Source organism: Pipra filicauda, unplaced genomic scaffold (genome assembly GCF_003945595.2).
Source record: "Pipra filicauda isolate LSUMZ 115617 unplaced genomic scaffold, ASM394559v2 scaffold167_size3244652_pilon, whole genome shotgun sequence".
Lineage (NCBI taxonomy): Eukaryota > Metazoa > Chordata > Aves > Passeriformes > Pipridae > Pipra > Pipra filicauda.
The window spans coordinates 3,140,861-3,166,028 of record NW_024104184.1 but is presented as its reverse complement, the minus strand read 5'-3'; the positions used below and the strand labels follow the sequence as shown (position 1 = coordinate 3,166,028).

The 25,168-nt window shown below is 38.5% G+C and overlaps 1 protein-coding gene across 1 annotated transcript in view; it reads right to left on the bottom strand.

Annotated features, from left to right (window-relative positions):
• RELN (reelin) overlaps positions 1-25,168 on the bottom strand; it is a 236,001-nt gene that overhangs the window by 78,005 nt on the left and 132,828 nt on the right. Inside the window, exons 7-10 of the mRNA XM_039379451.1 lie at positions 23,302-23,398; positions 19,695-19,746; positions 5,443-5,539; positions 2,877-3,117 (exon numbers count right to left, since the gene is read on the bottom strand). Coding sequence (XP_039235385.1) covers positions 2,877-3,117; positions 5,443-5,539; positions 19,695-19,746; positions 23,302-23,398 — 487 coding nt within the window. The remainder of the gene's footprint in view (positions 1-2,876; positions 3,118-5,442; positions 5,540-19,694; positions 19,747-23,301; positions 23,399-25,168) is intronic.

The following is a 25,168-nucleotide window of genomic DNA, read 5'->3' as shown; positions in this document are numbered from 1 at the left end:
ATACGTTCCAGTGGATTCAATTAATCTCCTAAGGGTTGCTTGGCCTTGCTAGCAGCATCTCTCTTGCCTTTTGCTGCCTTCTTTGGAACCAAACCACACAAAATCAGTGGCTTATCTCTCAGCTTGCATCCTATTTCAATAGCCAGGTCCAGCTGCGTCTGCAACCAGCCATGTGCTTTCAAAGGAGTAGCAACCACTCCTGAGCGCAGCAAGAGACGTAAGGAAATTCCTGGTCCAAGATCAAGCAGACTGGGAGAGGAGGAGAAACTGCTTCCCAAGCTGGGCTCAGGCAAGTTCCCACAGGGTTTATTGAGAACACTGTATCCAAACCCACCAAACTGGAGTGAACACATTGCTGTATAATTACCATTAATACTGGCACTGTCCACTCCAGTGACTGAGTTGATCACAGAACCTAAGCCAGGACCCAGAGAGTAGTTTTTATGGTAGTACTTTCCTTCATTTCAGTTGCCTTTTAAATTTGCTAATCTGAGCAGTTTTACCAGTAGAACTCCTGGATTTGTAATGTTTGCTGTTTATTTTAGTAGAGTTCAAGTACTACCAAAGTAAGCTTTCAACAGAAAAAAAACCAACTTTCTTTGCAACTTGGTAATCATCCAGTAAGAGCATGTACAAGGTATAACAAGCAATTTTAAAAGCCATTTTACTTCTTTTTGTTTTTCTTAATATTTCACCAGGACTACTTAGCAAATTCTTGATGTATGGGAAGAAAAAGGACTTGTAGGAAAAAGGGAATAAAATTATCTGTGATGCAAGCTATCCCTGTAACAACGTTTCTCAAACATTATTCTGTGGGCCAATGCCTTTGACTACGATAGAGAAATCTCCTAAAACTTTCCCCTATGCCATTTTTGATGTCACTAGCACAATCTATAAAGATTCTTACTTTTCTATTTATACAAAATATTGTGTTTGTGATGAACTGAGGTTAGGGAAATGGTAACTGTTTAAAGAAAATATTACAACTTTTGTACATTTTTATATAATGTTCTAAGCATGAAAAGAAAAAAAAAAAAAGTCAGAAAATTGTTCTTGATCCTAGAATGCTACGACAGGGTTTATGCTGATCTGATGTAAATCTTGACCCAGTTTATAGTTTTACTTTTGACGTAACATGAAATTTACACTGCAAAATCTGTTCAAATTATATTTGGCAAGATTGTTCCTGAAAATCTGAGGAAGACTGGAGCCAGAACCTTAAAAATGTAATTTGAGTAAAAGAGTGCTCTGGTGATAATCTAGATACACTGCAGGGTCCCATGAAGAATAAAAGCCCTGTATTATGTATAGCTTTAATCCAGTGTGGCTACAGCTGCAGTCTTCCACACATCCTTAACCTGGTGTAAGTGGCTACACTTAGATGTCAGCTGGGAACAGGTATTTGCACATTTCACTTGTACTTAAAACAGAAGATGACCTTGGAGAAATTGCAGGTTCCTGAATCCTCACCTGTGGCCCATATAAGGCTTGAGTTTAAATGGGATTTCTAGAAATACTCAGTGATTTCTGGGTTTAGGTCCCTTATCTGTCATGTAACCATAGTTGTGTATTGACACAAACTGGCTGAATTTAACTAAACAAACCCCAAAATAATCACCAACATCACAAAAAAAAAGAATCATCATCATCATCAACAACAACAAAAGAGGTTTATTTGCTGAAGTTTAGATGCTATTTGCAGGTGTTTCAGAAGGAGCATGCAGTATTTAGGCTTGGCTATCTGAGAAGAAGTGACAGTGCCTATGGTACATTGATCCTTGCTTTGGTTTCACACCTTCACAGGTATGGGCTGGATTTTAAAATCCAGAGATAAGACTGACAAAACAAGTGTGAACTGATCACATAGTATTCATTAAATATGCAGGACATTATCTGACTCTAAAATCTCACGTAAAAACTTTGTCAATGTAGTTTAAGTGGTCTTGCTTAAGTAAACAAAAGAGAAATACACAGGTACTATGAGTAGTAGATTAGTGGGAATATTTATTTCTAAAACTATTAGTTTGAGGCCCTTCATATCAGGTTCTGTGGGAAAAGGATGAGGCCAAAACCAACCTCTTACTGCCCTAGTATTCAACATCTGTTTCCTGTGCAATTGCCAAAACCATTACCAGCATCATAAATGAAACCTGACATAAATCTGCTTTTTTTGTGAATGAAAAATAGGATGAAACCAGAGAGTCATCTGCTGTTCAACTTCTGGCTGCTTGGAAACACAGAAAGCAAGAATCCAGCTGCTTTCCAAATACTGAACAACTCTGCACGTGAAAGAACTCTGTGCACAGAGATCTTGCTGGGCTCCTTAGAGTTTTTGCCAAGGCATAATGGTCTGGCTGGATTTCATACACCAAAACAGGATCATGCCAAAAAAGAGAATATTAAGGAGCAGCCGCTACTTGAATGCATGCTGCAACGGAAATGGGACATTCACAGACAGAAAAATTGGGAAACCATATTTTTTGTGTTGGTTTGTGGTAAAGTGAGTAGCTGTAGCTCAATAACACCAAGTAAAACAAGCAGGTAGTTTTCAAAATATCCAACAGAAAGACTTGAATTTGTTTCAATAATATTGCACTGTTTTGCTAAAAGGAAGCTGTTTCACATTTTCTGTTACATGATCTTTGACATGACAGAATAAACTGCCATTTGGTCTTGGTCATGGGCAGAAAAGTCTAAATGTTTTAGAAAGCCCCAGTGGGACAGGAAAAAGGTAAAAACAAAGTTAAAGTGAGCCCAATTCTAGAAGCAGACGGAGTGATCTGAACAGCCTTGTGTTCGCAGTTTGTTTAGATGTTACTGTTTTCTTCTACATACAAGAGGAATAATAACATTAAGCCCTGGAAAATCAGACTAACCTTAACTGTGGCCCCAGGAAAGAAAAGCCAGTTGCCAGTATCCACAGGGTCCAGATTATCTTCTAACACAACTTTTCTGTGAGCAGCATTTATGATCAGGATGTTGTCCAATGCCCAACAGGCTTCATACACATCACCAGCATGAACATAATCCTGTTTCCACTGAAAATGGATGTTCTCCCCTTTAGCATCTTCAGGAAGGTACAAGATGTGGATGATTGTGCTGATGTTGGAAGGGGCACTGAAAAATCAACGATATGAATTTAGACAAATTTTAAGCCATAGCCAGGAAAACTGTTCCCTCAAATAACACATTTACTAGGTGTGACACAGCTGTGCTGATGACCCTTGTATGCTGTTTTGTGGAGATCAGAAAATATCTGCCTTGAGGCAGAGTCCTACTGTGCCAGGCAGTGCACATCCAGCCCTAACAGGCAGCTCTGATTCAAAGAATAAAGCAATAAACAACAGATCATTGCAGATGTTTCAAGAGCAGCAAGGTAGAGCAGGACCATGTCCATGCTCAGTGCTGGTCACAGCTCCGAGGTGACTGGGCAGACTCCGAGGTGACTGACTCAGAAGGACTGAGGTTCGAGCTGAGCTCTGGGTGAACATCTTTACATTGCTAGGGGCAATGAAAGGACTGAGTTCTGTGTGTAAGGAAGAAATGGTGAGAACAATTATTTTTGGTTTATTAATCACCCAGCCAAGGAATTAGCTACATTCAAACTTCAGGCTGCAAGGAGTTACAAAATTGGTGTTTCAAGATGTCAGCTACTCAACCTTGCTTTTGTCTCAGTAGTGATGCTTTGAAGGATGAATAGTTCGTTAGAGACAAACTAGAGCTTTTATGGAAAAAGGGCACCAATATATTGGTTTTAGAGAAGAAAACAGGAACTTCTCTTTTGAAAGCAAAGCAAAATGCTGAAAAGCAACTGCATTTGTCCCATATTCACACCCAGAATCTGCCCCCACAAATCACCCTGCACTTGCTAAATGTTATGTCTGTCACCCTCCACTGCAATGCTGCTCTGAGACATTGTCACTTCTTCCTGAGCCCACACACAGCACCCGTCTTGCCCAAGAGATCCTTCCTCTCCCTCCCTCCTGGGAGTCCAGAGGTGAAATCCCACTGACACAGCACACACCAACACGACACCTCCCCTTCACAGCTGCTCTCCTGTCCCATGTCTCCCCAGTTCTCCCACCATTCCCTGGAGCTGTGTGTAGCGCAGTGAAAGTCACTGAAGCACATTCAAATAAACACCGTAATTCATACAGACCACAGGAGAAACGAGCATCCTTCCATAATTCATCCTTTCCACTTTGCACGACACTGCTCTATTGACCTATTTTCTACTGGTGGCTCCAGCATCAAAGTTGAGGCAAGAGAGATCATACTGTATACACATTAACTTCAAAAAATTGGGGTTTCAAGAGTTGCGTTGGCACCATCACAACTCTTCAGTTTCCTGGCTTGCAGAGCTATGAGAGCAAGTGAGCTGAATTTATGGACTAGGTGTGTAATTTTGCATCAGTGTGAGAAAAATAAAAGGTATTATGTGGTTACTCTGAGGCAACACCAGTGCTTGCAGTGAAGTTACTCTTGCTTTATATTTTTCTGAGATAAGAATGAGTACCGTTTGTTTTAATAAAATTTTTCATAATTTATGCTTTTTAAATGAAATCCTAACCTTACTCCCACAAGGAGCTGGAGAATGAGATTCTGAAATCCACAGTCTTGCAGCTACAGTTTTGCTTATTCATCAAAAATTAAGGAGCCTTTTGCTCTGCAAGTTGTATCAATGGAGTGAAAATAGGCTCAAGCAAATCACCTGTGTAGCACAGACACTAGGGTAATGCAGGAAGGCAGACTGAGATGCTATGAGGACATTACATATAAATGACAATTTTTTCTTCCCCAGTTCTATAACTATGTATATATGCCATTGCACAAAATGCTTTTCCTAATGTTATTTAAAAAAATACTATGGTCTCTTAGAAAAATCCACCTCTGACACTGACTTTCTTTTTAAAGGTGTGCACATTGCAATTAAAAAATTTAATTTTCCCATTCATAATCCTTTATGCTTTCATGTGAGCCAGTCTGTTTAAAAGCAAGCCACTATTCTCCACAATCTTGTTACTACAAGAATGTTAAGTGTTCATATCAAACTATAAACCATTTTTATTGAATATTTTATCCTACCAATGTAGAAAGTTGTAGCACTATAAAATATGGCTCTCGCTGACATTAAAAGCGATGCTAAAATGCAGAAGTCATCAAAGTTTTGGTTTTTCAGGCACCAGAACATGCTGGTTATTGGAGTTGCACTTTAAGACTGAAGTCATTCTCACCTCCCACATACTCAGTGGATGAAATTGTGATTTACCAAACCCAGCAGCAGTTCTGCAATTAGCAAGGAATTTCACCCTTCATCTTTTAACGTGTATGACCAAGTGAAAACTGAAAAGTTAACAAATAAAACAAGTTTTAAAAGAGCCAGGTTTAAACACCAGCTGCCCAGCTGGAAAGCATGAAAATTATTAAAAAGCTGTAACAAACCTAATTTTCTCCAGCTGAGTCCAATCTGCAGAACTGTTCTTACTGTAGGACACGGTGATGCTGGGATCTGAGTAACTAAATCGACAGGAACCCGATCCTGAGAAAAGCAATAACATGAGAAGTGTTACGACACAATGAAGCAATAAATGATTCTCCAATAAGCACAGTTGCTGACTGTGCCTTTGTCACATTATCACTTCTCCTGATTTTACAGCACTTTGATTGATGATGAAATTTCCTGTGATCTGTTGCTGAAGGTAAACACAAAATAATGCATGTTTTATGAGTCAGAAGTAAAGTAGAAATGATAAATCACAGCAGTGCCATGTAATCTCTGCAAATTTCCCAGGGGAAGCCAAGCACATTACTTAACGCCCCCAACTGCAGAAAAGCCCCACCATATAATGTTTAAACAAAACCTTTTTATTAGAGAATAATCCAGATAACAGAATTCATAGGGAAAACAGTAAGAGACTGTTTTTCATATTACTATATTAAAAAAAACAATACCAGAAATAAAAATACAGTAAGTAAGAGGAAAATATACACAGAATTACTTGAGCCAAGACAAAAGTGCTTTAGGAATTTAAAAGAATAAAGATGTTACAAAGTTATTTATTTTAAGGTTGCCTGAAGAGAATTAAATTAAGAAATCATCCAATATACTCCCTAGACCCTATAATTAATAACAAACATTTGATGCTGATCTGGGAATCTCAGAACACTTTACAAAGATGAACTAATTAAGCCTTACGGCACCCCTGCAAGGTAGGGTAATATATTTACTTTTGATTTATAAAAGGGTGCCTTCTGGGTGTTGTCACAAAAGATAAGCTTAACAATTAATACATGGGACAGTCAAAATAACACAAAACTAGGACTAGAAAACATGATAAACAACTTGAGTGGTAATTAAATACACTAAAAATACTATTTTTCCTCAGACACCAGCTAATTCATCCACATCAGGAAATTCAGTGCTCAGTGAAAAAGACAAATCCTAACGTGTGCTCCAAAGATCTTTACTTCATGATCATGTCGAAATGTGAGATTCAAAACAGCAGACATCAGCTGCCTTCCACATTTAAGAGAAACAGTTCTCAATGAAGCAGTATCTCTGATGGCATCAAGATACTGCTGAGTGAGTACCACAGCTTTGCTCACAGTATAACTACATATTTTGTGTTACAAGTAGTATGTTATGTTTATATGTCTCAGTTACATTAAATCACACTGAAAGTTGTGTATATACGTATTTTTATATACATATAAATGCATATATACACTGCTGACCATAAAATACTATCATTTTCAAACCTGGGGTGCTTATTTTTGTAATGAAATAAACGGCCTGATTAAAAAGGTGTTAACCACTTGTACAAGAGAACAGCTTACACATTTTAATGGGAACATATGTCATTAAGCACACTGCTTGCAGCCCCAGCTCCCCCGAGGCAGTTCACATTTGCAGCTCTCAGCTCTACAGAACTGCTTTTCTACTCTGAGACACACATCACATACCTCTGCAGGGGGAATACCACTCCAAAACATGGGATGAAATCCTGTCTATAATTTTGCCTGATGCATCAACTAGCATCCTGAAAATGATCCAGAAAGTTGCTTTCCTGTATCTTTTACTAACGTTAAATTGCAAGTAGAGTAACAGATACTTCCGAACCACTACAACTGCGTGTGGTACATTCAGCTGGTCTGACACATATTCTTGCTGCAAAGAGGCACAGAATAATTAATATCGCAAAGGCAGCAGGACTTTGAATTACCAACCATGTATCCAAAATGACTACAAAGCAACTGTCTGGTTATATTTTACTGACAAGGCATTTTATTTCTATCATATTAAAACAAAATGATGTCAGGAAAAGCCTCTGCATTTCATATTTGCCCATCTGGTGAGATGGTCTACTTTACTAAGTGACATCTGCTGTCAGCTCCTACTTCTGTGGAATTTAGGAGCTCCAACCCTTAATCACACATTTTATTCCAGGGAAATTCAGTTCAAATATCAGTGAACTTCAGCCAGTTTAACCACTTTGGCTGGCCAGAGGCTGTGAGGCAAAACAACAACATACTGAGTTTCCTGTTAAACAGAAATTAAGGGAATATAAACAGTAAAAATAAACAGCAATATAGATTTTATAACATGTGCCATTCCAGTTAGTGTTACAATCAACTTTTGGTACAGTGCTCTTAAACAAAGCTAAGTCCAAATACGCTGCTTAAAAGGGGGAGAAGGCCAGATTTGCTGCACCATCAATATAAAAAATGTTGTCTGTTAGATCTGAACACCCTCAAACTATGCAATGAAGATCAAAGCTATTGCTTAAAAGAAACGAGGCCACTCAGAAAGGGCTTTGCAAGGTAGATGCAGTATTTCACTTGTGATATTGAAAAAAGAGCAATGGAGGTAACGAAAAGAAGGGAGAAAAATGCTGGGTGTTATCGTTATTTTAATAAGCAGGGTAGGTTGTATGAAGATTAAAATTAGTTTGGGAAAGTCCACGAGGTCAGTGTAGGTAGCAATTACTGGCTGTGATGACAAATGTATTCTTATCGGTGTTTAAACTCTATGTATGATGACTCAAAATCATAAAATAGCAAAATTATTTTTCATGTAACCATTTAATTCTGCAAAACCTGAACTGACAAAAAAAAAGAAAGTAATACATCTGAAGAAAATCATCAACATGGTTCAGGCTTTGTTCTTTGATATTTGAACCATATATTTTAAATATACAAGAAGCATATGGATCTGGTGCTTGAATCTTTTATAAAACTATCATAGATCCTAGTCTACATTAAGAATTTCTTCCTAAGAAAAGGGAAGAGGATGAACATGCAACTGCACTACAGAACAGGATTTACTGAGGTGGTCTTGCAAATCACTGGCTTTCAGTATAATCTTCAATATTACTTTCAATATTACTATTACTTAATATTACTGCTATTACTCCATATTGCTGTTATTTCTGTAACCATAAACTAGGATTATTTAAAATAGAAATCTGCTTTTTGGATGTTTGCCTCTATCTCGATCAGCAAAGCTATACTCTGACTTCGCGAACAAATAGGTGATCAAAATTCAAGCAGTGCCAGCAGGAATGGAGGGCAAATTCAGCTGGGGAGGGAGGTGTCCTTCCCACTGCTCCTAGAGATGGTAATAAACAGTTTGTCAGCTCTCAGCAGAGCAGCAGGGGCAGGATGTCATGCCGTAAATCTTCACACCCTCCTGTCCTCTGAAGGAAAAGTTGTACATAAGATCTTTTGAATGGGATTAGATTAGGCTTGTTTTAAATCAGGAAAGCCCAGGATTTGAATTAGCCACTAAAAAGGGGAGCAAACACGCACAATGATTACTGTAAAGAAGTCTATGTTAGTAAGTCACCGTGTTAGAGAAAAATGCCATTTCTTTCTTAAACTGAGTATGTCACAGCAAAACCAATGCCTTTGTGAGGATACTGCTTGCTAAATCTGACTAATATACTTTCAATATTAAGGGCTGGCACGTGTAATTGTCTACTGGAGGCAGGGAGCACTACAAACCATCCTCCAACCAAGAACAACCAAATTTTTTCTTTACATATATACAGGCAAGCTTGTCCTTGTGTTTCAGGAACAAAGTATTCTTCTCCTTTGGATTTATTTTACTCCTTTTGATAGGCTTTCATCTGAAGTTCACAGACTTCCAAAACTTTTGGAAAACAGCTAGAGTAGAGACAACCTTCATGGATTTAATTTTAAATGATACATTTGAAGATCAGACAGCAATTTTGTCTGTTATCAAAAATGATGAGCAGCTTCTGTTACAAAATCCAGTCATTTTCATATGCTGAATATTCTGAAACACTGATTTATTTGGCTGGTGCTTTACATGCTTGGATTTTTTCCCAAGCCACATTTCAATAAAATAAAATTTTCTCAAAGTTTAGTCCAGGCACTGATGCTAATAGAGGAGGGTTTTGACTGGCAGAGTATGGGATTGCTAAACATCTCCTGACAGCTGCTTTGTTAATTCTGCTTAGCTAAACAGGAAAGAATAGAAAAAGGAAACAAAAGTATGTTTCTCAATTGCTTTGCTGCTTATTTCAGAGGATTGGTAACCCATAGCCAGGACCTGACCAGTACTGACCACCCCCAGCATGTCCAGCTGAAACAGTCATGACTTTTTGCCTTTTTTAATTTTAGGTCTTGTTAAATAGATTTTGGTTTCCTCCAATGCTATCTAAAGTACTAGTGAATATTTTACATACCTTATTTTTTCAAATATCATGTAGGTAGAAGTACTAAGAGCACAGTATTTCAGGAGGGATTTTATGAAGGCACCACATATCAGCTATTTGTATCCAGGTATTCTGTTATTTGTATCCAGGCTGACAATGGCAGGCAAAATTAATTCTCACTACAGCTTTGCCTCCAACTGTGCCAGATTTACAGAAACCCGAGTTATACAGCTGTTGGTCTCTAAGATTTCTTAACAACATTGATTAGAAGCTGGTGTTTTGCTGAGATAAAACTGGGTGCCATCTGCAAGGGAAGCAATATTTTGCTCCTTATAGAGTGTGACGTCCTACGCCTCTTGACAACCTCTTGATAGTTCCTGCAAGTGCTTCCGTGGATAAGCAGATGAGAGATCTAATGCTGGCTTTAAGGAGGACGAGTCTAATGTGGGACTGCACGAGCAAGATTTACACAAAAAATTTGTAGAAGAGTTTGAATTGGGTCCTGACTGCAGTCTGAAAAACAAAAGGGAGCTGAGAAGAATCCTGTTTATCTAACACTAGATTACTTTTATTCATTTTGTTAATGGGATGAATAATGATTAGTGTTTGCTAAAGATTATGGTTTGCTGATATCGCTTGAAATAAGCCGAACTGGATAGTTTAAATTACTAGTGGCCAAATTTGGCTGGTTTGCTAACAGTATTTTCTAAAGTAATGAACCTTACAGTTTGGTATAACGAATGCTCCATGGATTCTAATTTTTTTTAGGTGTATGTTTATATTGGCTTCTGATCAAGAACCAGATGATTTTAACAATCTTAAAAGATGGAATACTTTGTGCTGGATATACCAGAAGCTCTGGTACAGAAATATGCAATTCACTGTTCATTCCATTCTGTCTCTGAAAACTTTCTCAAGAGAAGGTCACAAGAGCATTTTAATTTTTCTTTGAAGCAACCAACTTTGAAATTAATTACAAATATGATTTTTAATTATGACATTTTAGATCTTTAGACTATTTTCAAAAGCTTGACCTTGTTTATAGAATGAGTGCAGAGCACAAAGAAATATTCTGAGTCAAAAAATATGCAAATTAAAAAGTGTAAGATCTGTATTCTATTTCATAATCATAGCCTACCTTTCCATGGGAAGAAATATTTTTATTGCTGGCTGCTTTTCTCTCCCTTATGAGAAAAGGATTTTGCCTGTCTGCATCTGTGTATGTGTTCTGATAAACAATTTGAAATAAATACCTGACACTAGGAAACAAAAATGCCAATGGTGTTTGCCTTCCATAAAAATCAGAGCTATTCTAGAGTTAATGAAAACTATGAATTTTGTAATGCAAAATCTCAACCATTTATTTTCCACAGGTTTCTGGGAGCAGCTAACTTTGTTTCAGTGGCATATTTAGGCTGTTGTTCTATTTTGGAAATGCTGGGTAGTTATTCTACATCGAAAGAAAAATGAAGGGTTGACAAGCATGCTAAAAGCCTCCACTATAAAACTGAAAAATACTGAAAGAATAATTAGTAAATACATTTGATAAAAATTAATCATAAGGATTTCATAAATGAAGTCCTAAAAATTAATCTGAGGCTAAACCTCAGGAGGATGGGGCCCTGAGCAAGCTGTCTTTTCCCAGAGGGTGATCCTGGTTGGAGCATGGGGGGAGCACTGGACCAGGTGACCACCCATGGGTCTCTTCCCCACCAACCTCCTCCCAGGATTCCCAATAACAGCAAATGTACTCTTTACGAATTAATGCAGCTAATTTCCTATAGATGAGAAGTCTGAGGAAATACTTATCTGGCTCAACTTCCTCTTAGTCTATTTATATTCAGAGATATGATGTGCTTCCTGCGCTCACACAAATTTGTTCTCTTCTAATGAACAAGATCAGATCAGAATTCATATTGCTTTTTGTGCTGAGAACATTAAGGAGAGAAAAATAAACCAGGCAGAAAGCTGTGTTTCCCTTATGCCTGTTTCCAATTTATTCTGTTGTAAAGATGCTCAGCTATTTATAACATCTCTTTCTGAGATATAGCCAGCAGGTATGTGCTTGGGTAATATGTCTGTTGCCAAATAAATAATTACATGATGCTTCTAAATTTAAACACATTCTTAAGTGCACTAATCTTGGAAAGAGCACCTTTCTGAAGGTGAAGTGAGCAAACTTGTTAAGACCTGGATGAAATGGACACACAGGGATTACAGCTACCGAAACAACAGTATCATTAGTGCTCCAAAAATACTCTTATAGTTGTTCTTGAATGTCTGACCAAGTAGTAACCCCTGCATTCAGTAAGCATTTCCTACTGGTATACACATATCATGTGCTTCAACATTATTGCTTTTAAATAGTTAATGTGTGGAGATCCTCTAAGGCAGAGGGTTACCTTTCAATGAAGCTGGGCAAAATGTAAATGATACCATCTTAAAGTAGTTCAGTAGTACACAAATATGTATCAGTATGTAAAAAGAGACATTTTGTGTAACTGTGTTTAGCAGCCTGGGTCAGCTGCAAAGGTCTATAATCAAGAAAGTGAGCACCATAAGGTGCTCATAAGGGTATTAAAAAACCCTTAGAAGGGTTCAGATAGTTAAAATTTAGGAAGTTTTGTTCAAGTCCCTACAGCCAGTCCATTCTAGAGAGGCAGTAGAAAACACACATTGGTCCCAAGAACTGCTGTGTAAAAGGAGGTATCTTGAATGTAGAGATTTGAAAGTCCTTTCCTTGCCCACTTTAGTGAAATTCCCTGGCACCAAGAAAATCTGGGAAATATTTTTTCTCAAGCCAAGTTCTGAGCTGACGCATCTCTCTTTTCTGAAATTCTATAAAACTGATTGCCTGCCTTTAAATTTATATGGCGGTAGACAATAATTAGTTTGGTAAAAGCTGTTTTTTTGCAATTCCTGATGGACTTTTCTATTTTTATATGCTTTTGCTTTCATGGAAACCCCTTCCCTTGCCCAATGAAAAAAGAGCCAGGAGCATTTTGCTGAGCTGGGGGCTTCTCTGCTTCCTCCCTGGGTACTACAGATGCTTTGTTGTTTGAGTTAATTCAAAAATGGACATTTTTAATCACACAGAAGTGTTATCCTCGTACAATGATATGAGCAGGATTAAGATGAAAGTCCATCTTTAATCCAGCATTTATTATTTGCAGAGACCAATTCCATAATGGCCCACGTTTGAGTGTGAGGTGGTGGCATGGCCACCTGCCCTGGATCCGAATCCTGAGGCTCTCTTTATCTTTTCTGCTTTTCTTCATGTAGTAAATCTGTAATGCTCACATTTTAATTCTCGACAGTGGCTGAGAAGCCCTGGTACAGAAGTAATAAAGACAATATTTCATTGGAACCTTGGGCTCGCCAAAACAACACAAATCATTTTGCCCCAAGGCCATTAAAATGTCTTTCAAATGCAGCATCAACTTTAAACCCTGGTTTCAATCTAGGTATTATCTAGGCAGCTCCTGTTTTATAACTCAGCAACATCAATAAACAACACCCAACATTTCCACATGCTATGTGAAGAGTACTAGATGATGTTACTCACCTGTGCTTTTCTTTCACATTAGATGCAATTTATAACATGTGCATAAACTCAAAGGACTTTTCCACCAGGAAAAGGAAACTAGTAGGTCTCATGTCAGGCAATAGCAAATAGCAATCTGGGTAGCCAATCAAAAAAATGTAATATGATTTTATCGGGGGAAAATGGGAAATGAAGCAAGCAGAAGTAATGCAGAATGGTGAATGACACAATTTTGGCATTGAATTATATCAAATTCTCAAGCTTTTCACAAATGTATAGGAAAGAAATTAGGACAAAACAACTGGAGGTTCAAATATACTCTGTGCTGCGTTCTTTTTGCTTAGAAGGGAACTGGATCTAAACATAGTAACAATGAAGGTTTGGACAGTAGTGCTTCAAGAAACCTATTGTAAAAACCAGTTTTATGCATTTTTTAAGCTCAGTTCAGACAAGGTTCTAACAAAATTTTATTAGCCAGTTTCCTGGCAATTAAATCCAATTAGTCCAAAAGTGCTTTATGTTTGCCTAATGCAAGATTGTCTGTCTGACCTGTGGCCACCAGAACTGCCTCCTCCCTACTGGTACCACTATGAACACGACTGTATGGATGTGCCAAGCCTGCACATAAAACCTGATGCTTCCTGGAAGACACTGGAGCAGAAGAAATTTGGGTCACTGAAGGAAATTATCTGTGCAGGTGACTAAAGCAAAGGAAGTGGCTCAATGTACCCAAGACATTTGTCACCATAGTTTCTTCAATGAGGGTTTTTTTTTTTGTGTTCAGCTAACAAGATAATGGGGGATTTAAAAGAGCAAATACTCTTCCATGCTGAATTCAGAAGGGGGTTATTTTTCACTTTGGTATTTCTCTAAAGACATAGGAGTGAATTTTCATAGCAATTCTGAAGGAGATTGCTCATGTCTATTCAGTTCTGCCGAGGGTAAGCCCAGTGCTATCTCACAAAATGGCTATTACAGCACTTGTCAGTCATCCGATAGCTTCAGCTAATTGTAAAACTGACTAAACAAAAGGAAAATTAAGAGGAAATCATCAGCAATGGTTCCTTTCAGCCAAAGCTAGGGCCTATTTAGCACAACATGTTTGGATGTCTTCTATCGAGTGGTCTGAATCCAAGCAGAGGATAAATAGACAACACAAAAGCACTACTGTCAATCTACCAGCTGCCACCAGAACTGAATTAAAACATGATAAGGACAAAAATGATAAATGTCTTCAGACTGTCACACAGGGCCAAATGCAGTCATCGTTGTTCACACGGCTGAGCCAAAGAGGAGTTGGGATGTTTCTGGTGGGAAGGAGAAGGGATCGTCATCCTGCACAGATGCTCTACAGAGCCCTCCGGATGCTGCTCCAGGGGACAGCCCAGAGAGACTGCTATTTCCTCCACAGAAATACATGGAGGTCAGTGAATCAGCTGCACTATTTATTTTTGTAAGATTATTTTTTGTCTATTGTGATCTCCTATTTGCTGAGGTTAATAGAGAAGTAAATGTTATTTTCCTGAAGCACAGAAGCTTGGCAGGTAAGGACTAATCCAAAGTACATTCGATAATTCTAATGATGATGATGATTAAATAATAATAATAATCTGTAGATTGAAATACATCAAAGCAAAAAATATTTTCATTATCTACATAATCAAATACATTATAAAATTTAATTCTGCAAGACTCACACTGGTAACAATGGCAAATTGCCACTACAAAAAAAATGAAGGAAAAAAATAAGCCTGAAAAAATTGCATTTTATTTTCTAAAGGTGATAAACACTATCTGTGCTTTGTCTTCAATAACATCACCGAGACCCTTAGCCCATGGATTTTCTGAGTAAAACAGCTCTCATATAAATCCTAGTGACCTTGGTAGTTGAGGAAGAGAAGCAGAGGCTGATGGTTAATGATTCAGTAACCTGATGTCTTAGGCTGAGGCAGGACATGACATGAAAATGCTTTTGAAGTCATTATGTCAAAAGTCTGTATCCAAATCAGTGACCCTTACTCATATGCTAATCAAAAGCAATCAATAGCATATTTTAAATAGTTTTCTCCATTACAGTCACTGAGGACTGTGAAATTAGCAGCATTAAAAACAGACTGTAAATAATCTAAGCCACATGGAAGTCCTTGGTATGTGTATTGCTCATACACCTCTTAAAAAACATGCCAGTATAAATCTAAAGTCACCACAGGTAATACATTACTCTGCAATTAAGTACAGCTGACGGTCTGACGGATTTTAGAAGCTCAAGAAATTTGAAGTGAAGGCAGGGGTGATTACTCAACTAGAAAATAAAGTTGCAAGAGTGGAAAGTGTGTTGAACAAGATTGGAGAAATTATTACTTTTGTTACTGGTTTAAGTGATTATACGATGAGATTGTCAACGAAATATTTACGCATGTAAAAGCAGAAAGTTTGGTATTTAATTTCCTTTTGGGGAAGATAGAAAATGGGGACAAAGTGGGTACTGGAAATGTAGATCACCCTAGTAACATTGCACCCTGAATTAGTGGGGTTTTGTCCTTACCAAAAAGTTCTGAATTGTTGAATACCAATAGTAATATTTCTTCAGTAATATTTTAACCATATTAAAACCAATAGATGCACACATTTATCCTTGCTATAAGGTTCCCTTAGAAAGATATTAGGGAGATTGATAACCTGCTGCCAGCTATTGTTAGTGATTGTAATAGATTAATTTTATTCACCTGGAACCCTGTAGGTTTTATCCAATATTGTAATCAAAGTAAACTTGGTCGTCTGATGGATGTTTACAGAAAATAAGTTGGAACAATGGAAGGTGCAATAGCAATAGACAGCAGAGAAGTGAGTGGATGATTTTAAAGATGCTAAGACACTTTAACTTTTGGTCAGCCCTGAAGTGGTCGGACAGTTGGATTAGACGATCACTGTAGGTTCCTTCCAACTGAAATAGTTCTATTCTATTCTACCCCAGAAGCAGCAGAAGAAAACTGCCAAACTTAATCTATGAGTAAAGGTCCAAATGCTCGTGGTTCTAGACCAGCGAGCAAATCATAACATGAATGACCCACCTTTTGGATAATACCTATCGGGATTTTCCTGAGAAGACAGACAGAGTCCATCTGGCAAAATCACAAAGCACTCTCCCAGATTAAAGCCTATGACTAAAACCTCACTGAAAACTGTTTTTAATGAAGGTTTATGTGCTAGATCCATATTTTGCTTCATGTCAAGTCTTTTCTCTAGCAATAGCAGGGACTAAGCATATGATCCAAGCAGCAACGATGCCTAATGAATTTCCAGTGTCAAGGCCTATTACCCTTTAGGCACTGAAGATCACCTTTGCTCATGCATCCTGAATCTTCATGTTTTCCATGCTCTGAGGAGCACCTGCCCTGGAGGCCAGGCTGACTGTTTGTGCTCAACAGAGCACCTTCAGCTTCATCTTGGTGTTTGATGCAGAGGCACTGTGGGGGAAGGAAGGATGGAAAGTGCCTGCCAATGCTGAACTGCCCACGCAGAGCATGCACAGCCCACAACAAACACCACTGCCACTGGAGCATCTGCTTGGAGAGGACACCCAAGGAACAATGCATGAGCACAACAACTTGCACACCTCACACCTTGGCATTGCTCCCTTAAAGCCCTTCCTCTTTCCCTCATGGATTTCATGTATCTCTTTCTTCCTGTATTTAGCTCAGCTGCTAATCTCCCAGTCGTGTGAGTCACCTTCCATCACAGTGGCCTATGCGAATGACAGGTCACGTTCAACTTTGGAGATGTCCAAGGATGAAGCTAAGGGGAAAAGGCTGAGATTGGGAGTGAGAAATAGGGAATATTTCAGCTAATGAATCAGACTAACATTGTGTGGCAGCTGAGTCCAGAGGCTTTTGTGCAATATCCTGCAATTCCCAAGCTGTTGAATCAGATGTTCTGGCCTGAGAGAGCCCAAAGGCATTGCTTTAAATATCTCAATTAACAATGCCACTGAACAGTAAGGAAACTGCTAGACATGTCAGTATTTGGTCTTGAAGAAATGTAGTGAAGGATGATTAAGATATTTGAAGCAATTGAAATTTTCTGCACATTTGGACAGAGAGTGCATGAGTGTAAGTATCGTCCCAGCCCTGGACCAAAAGGCAAAGCCACCAGCTCTGAGTAAATGCTGCATGGCAGACAAGTTTCTCTCATTCAGAAAGGATATTGCACATTAATGTTGTCCTGCATGCTGAAAAGGCCTTACTAACTACCTTTTTATCCTAATTAAGCCTTCATCTTAAGTGCACCTTTTCACCTGCCTTGCCCTTTAAGGGGAAAGCTACCAAATAGGTGATACATGAAGGAAACTACACAGAATATCAACTAATGAAAAATTCACTAGTGTGTTACCCTTCCTGACCACACAGTTTAGAAGGATCTGCTTCATTTCCTGGTTCTCATCTGCTTATACACCTGAAAATACAAAATTCCATCTCATAATTAGTGGTGAGAGAAATTAAAAGGTATGCACTTTAATGTGGCCAAAACTATGTGACAAATTTAACATAAAGATACCCAAAAGGTTACAGCTTAAGCTATTCCATGGCTGATAGAAAGTGGTAAACATTCTTTAAAAAAAAAAGGCAATTCCCTTGGATGAATCCCTAAACAGGGTTATGATTAAATCGGACATTTGGGAATAAGCTGGAAACTGGATTCTAAAGCCAAGCACTGCTGAGCTCAGCAGCAGTCTCCTGGCTCATGCCGGTTTTTATCAGTTACAAAACCAATCTGCACTGTATTTCAAGCTCAACACAGGAACATGGGAAAATAGGACACATTTTGAACTTCAGGCTGAAATTTGATTTGCTCAGGTGTGCATCCACCCCTCTCCTGCTCCATCACAAGGATTTTACTGGTTTCTGCTGGTATGGTTTAAAGTATTCTTAGCACGTATGCACGACAATCCTGTCATATAGACTATTTTCTGCTCAGCCTTTTCTTACCATATTTTTTATTTGACCTTCACCAGCTGATAGGAATTAAGGCTCCTACTGAAATCTTAACTCTAATTTTGAAGCTTCTGGGAGCCTGCACCCTTCTGCAGTTGGCCTGCATCAGCCACTAGTCACTGAGCTGTGACAGCGAACATATACCTACCAACCCATTCAGCTTACCCTGTTGTTAACCACTCTGGGTCACTGCAAGGATAATCCAAAGAAGAATTTTGTAAATTTTCATGAAAAGTGGAATTCCTCCACCATCACAAACTTGCAGCACTGTAGAAGTCACCTCTCCTCGGGCACTCCAAACGTGGGAAGGCTTCTGCCAGCAAGGGACATGTCCCAGAGGATCAAGTGAGCTGCTACCCTTCCACTAGCTGAATGAAACTGCGGGACAGCAGCCAGCTGGTTTTCATTTGAGGTGCCCAATATTTATGCAATAACTCAGTTAAGGATTGGATAAATTTTTCTGGCTTTTTAAAGCCAGTAATTCAAAATAAAAGGATCTATACCAATCCTTATTTCTATTAACATTGCAGTCATTTGCAGATAATGATGATTTCAAATACCCAAAGGAACAACTTCAGGTAAAACCCAAATTTAAATGATATATTTCTAAGCCTTCCATGATTTTGATTTCCAATCTATTAAAAAAACCAAGCTGCTTGCCAAGCTACCTGATAGTTCTTATTTCCAACTGAGATTTCCAGAGTTTAATCACATGTCTGCTGAGATACTTCCGTAGAATTACTTTTTTTAAAAATAGGAATATGATTTGGAAACACATACCCAGGAGTCTACTGAGGAAGCAGGTTACATATCCTCCTTGCTTTTTTATTGAACCATTTATATCATAAGAACATTTTTCCTTCACATTTTGAACACTGAGATATGAGTTAACATATTGTGTTCTGAATTTGCCCTCAGCCCAAACCACAACTTCTACCAGAATTTATAGCCACAACTGCACAGTGAAATGCTCAATAACTCACAGTGTTCTAACTAATACAGCATTCAACCATGCCATTGATAATATGAACTTAATAGCATTTAGTTTCAGTCTGCCTCACCTATTCTCTTTGTACAAATGTGTTAAAAACAGCACTACCTAGGTGTAACTTGGAATATATCGGGAGGGTTAAGTGTTAAAAACCTTCCTTTTTTAGAAACAATAATCACACTTCAGAGAAAGAGCGAGAGATTATATTGTTAAATGTCAGGTTATAAAATAAGTGAAAAAACCAAAACTCAAACATGACCGTGTCTCTCACCATCAGAGTATCCACTGAAGTTTCTGGTTTCCAAAATTTAGATTAGGAGCTCCAGATCAGGAGATGAATAAATAAAGTGCAGTTTTTAAAAGATATTTTAAATCCCTCATGTCAAATGGAACATCAACCAGAAAGGTAAACCTGAAATTTAGGCCCTTTTTCCTTTGCAGAAATTACTTTTTGCACTTTCTCAGGAGAAAGAATAATCTAAACTTACCAAGGGAAAACTGAAGGACGGATGCAGTAGTTGTGTTAAGGCCAGTGGTGGTCTATGGGAAGAGAAGCAAACAGTTTTGTTAGATCAGGAAAACAATACATTCATCTCTTGTTTTTCTTTGAAAGCATGGAAAATCTCTAGCCATCTACATCTCCAGTGCATAGAATTGTTAATTGCCAGCCTTTTCAGGTTGAGTGATCATGGAAATTTTTGTTATGTCATTTTGATTATTGATATCTCATCATACGTCAAAGCTGGATTTCTTTTCCATTGTACTGATGTCTACCAAAAAAAAAGCACATTTATGTGCAACACTGGTGCTTGACCACTGTTTAGAAGACTGAAAAAATAAACTCTGTGGTTCATGGTCACTTTAGTGTAAATTTGTATATACAGAATGGTTTTCACTTCTCCCAGCACAGAACAAGAACCAAAAATAACCATTAGTAAATAATAAAAATAACATTAAGTAAACCTAAAATAATGAAATATTAAGAGGAAATAACAGAATTTCAACCTTCAACACCAAAGCAAACAAAACCTTGGTGATACTACGTAATATGTACAATGAAATATTGTAGTAGCATCTACACACTGCTCACATCCAAACAAGACCTAGAACCGACAGAAAACACGAAGCAGCTGCCTCTGTACTCAGCACAACACCCTCCTCTGAGGCCTCTCTTCCTTCCTTCTTTCAATGCCTCCATATTTCAATAGTTCACATTAGAACTGTTTTCCTGAAAATGCTATAAAATAAAATACACTAGTGTGTTGTGAAGGCCACCTAGTAATTTTCAATTTATTTTGAAAGTTGGACTTTATGATACTGCTACATAAAAAGCAAGTCATGCCATGGTGGTGGTGTGTGAGCCTAGTTGAGTTATTCATTAAATGATGCCTTTGAAAATAATGGATGGAGACCTGCATGAGTTGGCATGAGTTTTTGGCGTTTTGTTTCTTTTCTACATACATATCACATACAGAGAGGATCTTCTTATAAATATTAAGGAATGGGATCTTCACCGAAATGCACTGAAGATTAGGTGATAACAAGATTAAATGTCCTAACAGGCAATTTTAGTTTTTAAACAAGAATAGGGAAGCTGCATTTACACAACCCCTTTAAAAATACAGTCACATTCCCATTTAAGTCATTCTGTCAGGATCGATTCAGTATTAGGTATCACACTTATCATGCCAAATAATAAAATGCTTTCTGATTTGAGTTATGAGAACCTATTATGTTAGTTTACATTCAATTAATTATGTTGTGAAAGTTATAATTTGCAAACAAAACCTTTATCAAGGTTCAGTGGCTCATATCACCAAGAAATTAAATATATTGGTCATCGCAGGTGTTCATGTAGACTTAGAAGAGACTATGTTGTGAATCATTTCAGCAACGCTTTGGAAAAAAAAGCCTTAGACTTACTAAAAACTTTTTTCAAAGTTCTGAAAAGGACTACAAAGTTCAGACACTGCAGAGAAACTGGTAGCCTTTAGCAAATATTTTCCTTTGCTTGCAACAGCTCTGATGCCATACATCTTTCCAGGATTTTGCCTGTAGTAAATTCTCACCAACAGAGACAGCTGGTAACAAAAAACCCTCTGCCTGAAGTAACAGGCAGCTGTTGGGAGTCAGGAGAAGAGAAGGAGGTCAAGGAAGCAAACCAGCAGCTGTCAGAGCTGTTGATATAATATATTTTGCAAATACAACTCTTCTGGACTAAGTATTTTAAAGCAGTAATCCATGTATGAGGAGCCATTCACAATAACAGAGATTTCAAGAGCCATTTCGAGCAGAGACAGAATAGGATTAATGAAATTCATGGAGAAATAAAACAGCTTTTAAAATTTGTAGTAGGAAGACATATGTTGTGAAATTGCCGAAACAACCACAAATCAGAAACAGGTTACTTCTAAGACAATAGGGATTTAAATGTATGTCCATACTCAAAAATAAAACTAGATAAGACTTCTGGCCTGAACTCTGTCTTGTGCTCATCCATAATGTTAAGTCATTAGCACATTCCTTCAGAAGGATTTGATTTTTCTGCAACACTGCCATAGTATTTATAAATACTTTCATTATTTGGCTGCTAGCTGCTTATAAGCATGATGATTTTTTTCAGCTGATTATTTAATCACACCACTTTGGTATCATAACAAATTTTTTCCAAGTTCCTCATTCCATGGTAGTGCTATTTACCCCATGGCAATACGACAAATACAGTCCAACACTGGATTTTGAAGTCAATTCCCAATTACTAAGGATAGTCTAAATTGCGTATCAGCAGGGAGAAGACAGTTAATGAATGCCAGGTCAAATCTCTCAGAGCTGTGCCCCTGGGTTTGCTAAATGTCATAAATAGATTGTTTTTCAAGTAGTGTTACCTATGCTCAACACTACAACTAAAAATGAATTAAAAAAATGGGAAATATATCCCAGTGGTGTGACTTAATTTCTGCAGAGGACATATAACAATGCATCTCTTCTCAAGGCAGTTAGAGAAGCGTAGTATATTTAAACAGGATGCAAAGTAGCAGAGAGTCAATTAAGCATCCCTGACAGGATTCCCTGGCTGGAGCTGGTTGAGAGAGAAATTCTCCTTTATCTGTAAAATCTCTAAATTAATTTTATATGTGTTTATCATTCACCACAGTAGCAATATGTACATTGCATTTTTGGAATTCTGGTCTCAGTTAAGGATGTAAAATTAACCCTGTGAAAAGGATTGTCAGTGTCTGAAATTAAGAGAAGATGCCTGGCCAAAACCACTTCTGTTTTATGGCCCTCGTCCATGTTTGCTCTTCAAATAGCTCTAATCAGCCTCTCCCTCCACTCAGAAGTCTGTTGAAAACATGAAAATTATTTTGAATTACACAGGCTTTGATCTGGCCTTTTAATTTTTCAGTTCTTTCCAAAGCTCCCACTTTATGTACACCATTGCAGCTATCTGCCCAGTGTCAGCGTGTGGGCATTGGTTATATGTACTGTAATTCATTTCCCACACACCCCCAGATGACCTCAAGTTAATGCAAATTGCACCACGTTGTTTCTTATAGCAATTTTATGACCAAACTAACCCCTAACAAAATGAATTCTGTCCCGTTCATCGTGACTCAATCTGTTACATACACTTTCCTGAGACTGGCAGGTGCTTGCTCCAGGCTGCGTTTAAGTCTGTAGGATTCATTGATCACAAGTGATGTTTTACAACCAAATTAACATTTGTCAACAGCTACATGAAAAAACGGGACATGACTAATAAAATAATAGAAGAAAAATGAACCCTGTCTCTATTTCATTGTTGGAAATAAAAAGAGAATGATGCCTTTGACAACACAGTTCTATTTCCTTGACTTTTCAGCACTTCAGGGATACTTTAAATAACTTGGATACACACCAGATCAAGACACTGTCCCTTGCAAACCTATGGTTTAAAACGCTGGGAAGTCCCTGGGTGCACTTCTATGGGCCTATCACCTTGCTTAAGAGCCTCTTTGCTGAACTCCTCAAGCACACCAACATTTCTGCAGCTGACGCAGCTTCGATTCACAGCCTGCAGCCCCAGCCCTGGCAGGTGAGCCAGCCTTCACTTACCAGTTCTCTGGGACCATATGGCTCGCAGAAAGTGACAGCGTTGCCGTGCATTATCACCCCGCAGTGCTCTCCAACCTCACAGTTACTGCACTCAGACCTGCGGGAAGAGCACACCATGTTCAAAAGGAAAGCAGAAGCTGTACCTTCGAGACTGCACCAGGCCTGTAAACTGTAGAATCAGACTGCTTTATCTTGGTGCTCAAATTGGACTACTTGTTATCACAGTGGTAAGCATAAAGGTTGAGCAACTGTACGTGTGGTGTACTAGAGCTGCCTATTGTGAAAGGCCCTTGTGAGTAAGTACTTGTGCTCTGCAAATTGTTTCCCCTTGATGCCTTAAGCCCCTAATGTTTTTTTTATTTTTCTAATATTGGTAAGCCTTATAAGTTTTATAAGTAGATTTTAAAAGCAGCAACCCTCCCTCCTTTGTCCCTTGTCCCTTTCCTTTTCTCTGTAGCACCCTTGTTTACACATTCCTTAGCCCTCTTACCCCATTCTATGCTCCCTATATCACCCCTACTCCCGAATCCAGTAGAAATGTTTAGTCTTTTGTCAAGGCAAGGCCTAGATTGTTGGAAGAACAGCATATCAGGGCCTAAACCACAGAACACGGTCAAGAATTGGGTGACTATGTACCCTTTGTGCTCTGATGAAGATGAAGATGGGATGAACAGGGGGTCTCGAAGTACACCCCAGACCCATTTTCAGGGGGTGGACCCGGGGTGGACCAGAGTTAAGGCCACAGGATGAACACATCTGGGATTGGATGGATGGTATTATAAAATGTAACATCTCAGGCACACCGGGGCGCGTCTTGTAACATCTTTGCCTTGGCAAAATAAACCCTTTCTTATCTCACCCCTAATTAACTGCTCCAGAGATTTTTTCAGCACCTAACTCCCACGGCAACACCCTCTAAAAAAGGGTGTCCCTGCTCATCGAATGGAAAACATCTCACCAAGGGCAACCAAGTTGAACTTTTACATGTATAACTTACCCTGAAGTTACTCTTCTTACAAAATCCTCGCTGCACATTTTATATGCCATACATAAAACCACCATTGTGGAGTTACCATAGGGAACAGCTGAGGACAAGGGATTGGAATTAGCTCCTCTTCTGGTCCTGCTCCTGCAGGGTTATTTCTCCAAAGGGCCAGGAGGCTTGAGGCTGCAGACCCTCCCCAAAAATGTGCACCAAGAGGCTCCTACCGCTCAGCTGCTGTAACGTGGGATTTGCTGTTGCTTCTATTTGTATTTTTCATATCCCATATTCCTACTAACAGAGTTACCACTCTGCTCACCTTTTAGGGGAAAAACTATGAGGAAATTCTCAAAGAGGCTGGTAAGTGCTGCAGAAGCAACTAATTGCAACTGTTCTGATATTTCTTAATTTAATATGAAGGACTTTGTGGGCAGCCTGACTGCAGAACACATGGAAAGGGCTGTCTCCCTCACCTTTGAGGATCAGGGCATTGGATCTTGGCATGAGAAGTAGACTTTCAAAAAATATTTGAGATACTTCTGGCCCCCAACAAGCTGCCTGAGATGGTACTGACCAGTATTGCCTTCAGGCATCCAAAGCTCAGCTTAATCATCAAAACTACAGGCAAACATTTACTCCAGCAACAGCTTCATTATAAACAAAGGTGAACTCACACCAAACCCTATTTCTTGCTGAATTTTTTCTGTACTTTGATAACTGATATTTTTTAGAGTTTCAATTTCAATGGACTTATACAAGGGGTGCTTAGGCATTTTTTTCTTTGGCTTCTCTCATACAAAGTGGCCACCCTTTCTGATGTATAATGTCACCAAAAGTACACATTCCCGTGACCACAGTCCAGATGTAGTTTAAGAGTGTGTAAAG